This window comes from Dipodomys ordii, unplaced genomic scaffold, assembly GCF_000151885.1.
Source record: "Dipodomys ordii isolate 6190 unplaced genomic scaffold, Dord_2.0 Scaffold19, whole genome shotgun sequence".
Lineage (NCBI taxonomy): Eukaryota > Metazoa > Chordata > Mammalia > Rodentia > Heteromyidae > Dipodomys > Dipodomys ordii.
Window position 1 is genome coordinate 14,813,577 of NW_012267235.1, and position 6,223 is coordinate 14,819,799.

The 6,223-nt window shown below is 49.4% G+C and overlaps 1 protein-coding gene across 1 annotated transcript in view; it reads right to left on the reverse strand.

Moving 5' to 3' along the window:
• Positions 1 to 5,915, reverse strand: part of Pitpnm3 (PITPNM family member 3) — a 78,597-nt gene extending 72,682 nt beyond the window's left edge. Inside the window, exons 1-2 of the mRNA XM_013013149.1 lie at positions 5,867 to 5,915; positions 5,613 to 5,708 (exon numbers count right to left, since the gene is read on the reverse strand). Coding sequence (XP_012868603.1) covers positions 5,613 to 5,708; positions 5,867 to 5,915 — 145 coding nt within the window. The remainder of the gene's footprint in view (positions 1 to 5,612; positions 5,709 to 5,866) is intronic.
• Positions 5,916 to 6,223: the final 308 nt, after the last annotated feature.

Sequence of the window (6,223 nt, forward strand, 5' to 3'; positions counted from 1 at the left end):
CTCTAGATGCAAGATGGCTCACACTCATCTGGCATAGACACACACCTCAACCCACCTACAGCCTCATCTCACTCTCTTCCTCGGTTTCCACTCTGCCCATCCCAAGGCTTTGGACCTGCCTCCCCGGCATTGTCTACTTTACCTTTCTTTCCAGTGGGGGGGGAAGGAAGTCAGAAAGCAGGAAGTCCATGACACACCTGCAGGTGGCTTCTGCGATGGTTCCTCTGCTCAGCAATACTCATCCTGATTCCAGCAGTGACTTCCTCCCTCACCACCCACAAGGCAGACAACCGTATCCCTGCCCATTCCTAGAGGAGGCCTCTGAGGCCAGAGACTCAGGCTCGTCTGAGCTCACATAGCAGCCGCTCAATGTCAACCTTGATGAAGACCTGGGTCCTCTAATTTCACTTCTACTCCCCTCCTTCCCATCCAGGACCCCCAGGACATGGTGTGTAAGCACCACAAAAGCCCAGTCTGGGAGGGAAGACCTTGATCGTGCCCCTCATTCTCCATGAGACCTCGCTTCAGTCCTCAATTAGAGAGTGGGATTCTTGACCCCAGCCTCACCTTCCTCTCCTGGTTGCTATGGCAAATCGAGGAGTTGGAGCCACAAACAGTGAACCCAGCAACGGGCTCCTCCAGCTCAACATGGTAGGGGAGGGCCCAGCTACACAAGAGAATGAGGCTGCATGTGATGATGAGACGAAGAACAGAGGCCTGTCGGGTGCCAGTGGCTCACGCTTGTAATCCTAGCTATTCAGGAGGCTGAGATCTAAGGATCAATGTTCAAAGCCAGCCCAGGCAGAAAAGTCAATGGAGGCCTGAATTGGAGCTGTGGTTCAAGTGATACAGGTTCTGCTTTGAGGGAAAAAGCTAAGGGACAGCACTCAGACCCTGAGTTCACACACACACACACAAACAGAGCAAATAGCAGAAAGTTCTTGGCTGAGAGAATTCCTTTCCAGAGACTGGATTAGAGAAGATACACCACACTATGGCTGTTGGTCAAAATACCCAAAGCCAAATACACCCATCCTGTACCTCTAGCCCTGCCAGCATTTTCCTCCCTGCAAAAGTCAAGCCGGGTCTGCTCCTCCCATTCGTGAAGGAAAGAGTTGCTCTGTAGATTCTGGGGAGGAAAACCAGGGAAAATCAAAGTAAGAGGATGGGTCAGGATGCTGTGCTTCAAAGAGGCTTCAAAGTGAAGCCTGGCATCCTCATTTTGTAGATGTACAGTCGTCCAATGGCCCAGGATCAAACAGAACCTTGGGTGTGGCTGTCCAAGAATACACCTCTCCCACCTGCTGGTTCAAGATACTGCCACTGAAACCATCTTCTATCTGTGAATCTCGTGGTGAGGGTTCATGTATACCTAGAAGTATGGTGACTTTAAGGCTCTAATTTGAGTATTGTTTCTATCTAAATAGAAGGCTAAGGGGACAGGTGCACCAGGAGCTGGTGGCTCACGCCTGTAATCCTAGCTACTCAGGAGACTGAGATCTGAGGATCCTGGTTCAAAGCCAGCCTGAGCAGGGAAGTCCATGAGAGTCTTATCTCCAATGAACTACCAAAAACCCAGAAGTGAGGCTGTGGCTCAAGGAGTAGAGCACCAGCCTTGAGAGACAAAGCTAAGGAATGACACTCAGGCCCGAAGTTCAAGCCCTAGTACTGGTGCATGAGCACATGTGTGCACACACACACACACACACACACAGGTCTAGGTGCACCTGGCCTTTTCTACAGGAAAACATACACGAAGCCATAGAGATAGACCCATGTCTGACACACCTAACCCCACCCTGATAAACTCACCTGCTGTTGGGAGACCACTCTAGCCTTGTTTCTTTCAGAGATGGAAACTCCCAAGAGCTCTTCCACTTTCTCTCAGGCATGATGGCATTTTATTGCCCAAATCTATGAAGTCTGGGCTATCTTCACAAGTCATGCTTCCATCCTTGTCCCATTCACCCTTCTTACCCTTGGCTTCTAACCAGGCTAGCTGTCACTGAACAGTCTTCATCACACACACACACACCCATTGATTGATCCTGGCTAAGTCTCTCATGGTCCATCTTGTTCAGATTCTAAACTCCAAGTCTCTGGCTTCCTCTGGGATGGGGATCAGGCTCCAGTCCACCTGAACCTGACCAGAAAAGCACTTCTGGAGTCTACTGGCTTCCTAGTGCAGTTCCTGGGCCCGGCCCAGCCTTCTCTGTATCATCAGGTGGCTCACTTCCCATTTGGCTCTCAGCTCAGGGCCGCCACCACCTCTGGGAATTGGGAATTCCCTTACTCTCTAGGAGGGAGAGACTTCATTGCTGAGTGGCATTTCTAAGGTATAATCAACAGCCAATAAACTATACACTGAGTGCACAACCTGATGATTTTTGATTGACATAAATGCGGGGGAACCATCACCCAATCAAGACAGTGATCATGAACTCGTCACTCCCATCAGACGCCTCCTGCCTTCATGGCAGGATGTGGCGGGAACACCCCCTCCTTCTACTTCCCCTCACCCAGACTATTAGTCTGCTCCAAATACTGTAGGTTAGTTGGCATTTTCTAGAGCTTTTTGTCAACGGAACCATATAGTGTATGCTCTGTTTTGGTCCTCTCTCTTGGTGTGATTGGAGCCTGTCCCACTGCATCCATCAGTCAGTTACTTCCTCCTGTACAACAGTTTGCTTAGGGCTCACTCACAGATGCACATTTGGGTTGTTTGGGGCTAGGAGAAATTAAGCTGCTAAGAATAGTGATGGACAAGTCAGTAGGTAGACATCTGGGGTAAAGATCAAGGGGTCAAACCAGGCACTGGTGGCTCACACCTATAATTCTAGCTACTCAGGAAGCTGAGATCTGAGGATTACAGTTCAAAACCAGCCTAGGCAGGAAAGTCTATGAGGCTCTTATCTCCAATTAACCATCAGTAAACTGGGAGTGGAGCTGTGGCTCAAAGTGGTAGAGTGCTCGCCTTGAGGGAAAGAGCTCAGAGACAGCACCTAGGCCCTGAGTTCAAGCCCTATGACCAACAAAAGAAAAGAAAAAAAAGGTCTAGGGGCCAGCTAGGTGGCTCATGCCTGTAATCCTACCTACTTAAGAGGCTGAGATCTAAAGTCTCAGTTCAAAGCCAGCCTGGGCAGACAAATCACAGACACTCTTATCTCTAATTAACCAGCAAAACACCAGAAGGGAAGGTGTGATTTAGGTGGTAGAATGCACTCTTGAGCAGAAAGAAAAAAGCCAAGTGAGAGTGCAAGGTCCTGAGTTCAATTCCTAGTACCTACACAAAATTTTAAAAATATATTAAGGGGCAGAAGGTATATATAAGTATACAAGTATATATAAGGATAATTAAGATGCTTAGTTTTTTTTTAAGGAGTTGAAATCCATTTTCTGAAACATCCCACCATTGTACATTTTTCCCACTAGCACAGGCTTTGAGTTCCAATTCTTCCACCCTGGCCACCCATTAGAACAAGCCATTCTCGTGGGCATGGTACAGCATCTTGCCATGTTGATTTGCATTCCCTAATGGCAAATGGTATGGACCAACTTTCCAAGTGTTTGCTTGCCATTCCTGTGTGGTGAAGTACCTGTTCCTCTGTGTTATTTTAATCACAGTAATTCTCAGCATAATTTATTTGTTTGTGTCTCGCCACCCACCTCCACCAGCTTACTAAGCAGATAATTCCAAGAGGGCTGGGACGGGTTTCCTCTGTTTCTAAACCTCCGCATTGGAGGGCCAGGTGCTCAGTAATGACTAGCTCAAAGAGGGAATGAATGAAACAAGAGTGTGACCCCCTGCTCTGTCGCTCAATTTCCCACATTGTAAACAGAGACAGAGGTGCTGGATTCAAAGACACGAGGAGAACTACCAGTTCTAACCTGGGCTGGGTTTAAGGCCACATCCCAGAAGGAGACAGGAGTGTTGGGAAGGAGGTAATAAGACAAAGGGAAGGAGGAGAGAGCCATCCAGAAAAGAGGACAGAGGAGGAGGCTCAGCTCCTTGAGTCCAGGGTGGGGAAGAGGGGAGGGAGGGACAGAGCCGGCTGAGGGACACTGCAGGCTAGTGGGCAGGCAGGTGGGGAAGATCTGCAGCTGCTCGCAGAGACAGAAGATAGCAGGTCCTAAGGGACAATGCTGACCCACGTGCCACCACAGATGCCCGCCTCCTGCAGCAAGCCATTAGCTCAGCTGGGAGTGCAGAACCCTGAGGAACTGCAGAAATATTTAAATAAAAGTCTTCTGAGCATCAAAATATTGAAGCATTGTTGTCACACTGTGGGCTAGTTGCTATGGAGAAACTCAGGCAGCCACTCCAATCAGATACCAAGGGGAGAAAGGAACTGGGCCCCAGATGGTCTGGTTTGGGGCTGACTTCCTTGCCCAGAGCAAGGAGCTGAGGGAGACTTGGGTAGGAACAGTGCCCCACTTCTAGCCTCATGTCATTGAAAATCACCCAACCTGGGTATTCTCCATTTGGAGAAACACAGAACTGAGAGAGAAACTGAGTCTCAGGGAAGGGGGAAAGATCTGCCTGACCTGAGGGCACAAGCGTCCTTCTTCGGGCCTAGGTACTTTCCTGGCATGTCACCTGTCTTCAAGACCCCATTTGTGCTGAGGGCTAGTGGCTTATGCCTGTAATTCTAACTACTCAGGAGGCTGAGATCTGAGGATTGTGGTTTGAAGCCAGCCTAGGCAGAAAAGTCTGGGAGACTCATCTCCAAGTAACCAGCAAAAAATGTTGGAAGTAAAGGTGTGGTACTGCAGCAGCCTTGAGCAGATAAAATTAAAGAATAGCTCCCAGGACTTAAGTTCAAGCCCCAGTAACAGCATGCATGCATGCACACGCATACACACACACACACACACACACACACACACAATTCCATATTCGGTCCCTTTCCTCCACATCCCCAGGCATTGCCAATCCTTCCATTCAACTTAAGCTATGCCCCTTGCTGTGTCTAATCCACTGGTGATGCCTTGATGCAGAGCAGATGTCCCACCTGCCACCCATCACATCTCTGAATATCACCACTGGGATGCAGTAGGCCCAAGTGAACAACAGGCATCATCACAGCCTATGGCCTCATCTCTGGCTTTCTTCTCCTCAGCTCATCATCATTGAAGGCACATAGGCCTTCATTCAGAAGAACTGAAATGCTCCCCAGTCTTTCCTGGTCTGGGACCATCATTTCTGCTGTCTTGTCCATCTGAAGGCTTACCTAGCCAGCTCCTGGTCCTCAGGTCTACAGAAAGGATACATGATCCATGCCAAATTACCTGCCCTGGCCTCATTCTCTCTAAACAGCAGCTACTTCTTTTTCCTTGGTGGTATCATTCCCCAGTGTGGCGCTTGTTTCTGCTGCTGGACTCTACACTGTCTTGGACACAGCAGTGTCCCCTACCTGATGCATCTCAGGGGTTCGCAAATGTGTCAGAGTGAATGGACACTGAGCCACCGCTGTCAGGACTCACAATCAGGCAAATAGGGAGTGTGGAACTGCATGTCTGGGTGGGAAGGGGCACTAACCCACAGCAGGGGTTCTCTGCTGGAGCTTCTAGAACGATCACTCAGCCATAGTACGAGGATGGAGTTGACTTACCTCTAGCATCAAAGAATTCATCATCCGAGCTCTCCACTGAGTCACTGAGGACAGTCCGAAGGTGCCATGGGGCACCGCCGCCCGGGGAAGGGCCACCTGCCAAAGGGAGCACACATGTTAGCCAGTTCTGAGCCCACGTCCCAGGACGCGGGAGGCAGTCCTAGACACCCATGGACGAGAGTCAGCCACCTCCTGCTAGCTTGCCTCCACCTCTGTAGCCACAACTTCCCACTTCTGTGCTGCAATTTACGTACCAAAATCTTCCCTGGGGAAGCTTTTTGAGGAAAGATCCAAGGCAGGCATTTCTCTGATATTAAAACCAGTGTTTGAAGCTGGGCACTGGCAGCTCTCACCTGTAATCCTAAATACTCAGGAGGCTGAGATCTGGGGATCAAAGTTTGAAGCAGCCCAGGCAGGAAAGTTCATGAAATTCTTATCTCTCATTAACTACCAAAAAGAAAAACCAGAAGTGGAGCTGTGGCTCTAGTGGTAGAGTGCTAGCTTTGATCATAAAAACTCAGGCTCTGAGCTATGGCTCAAGTGGTAGAGCACTATCCTTGAGCAAAATTGCTAAAGGACATGGCCTAGGTCCTGAGTTCAAGCCCCAAGAC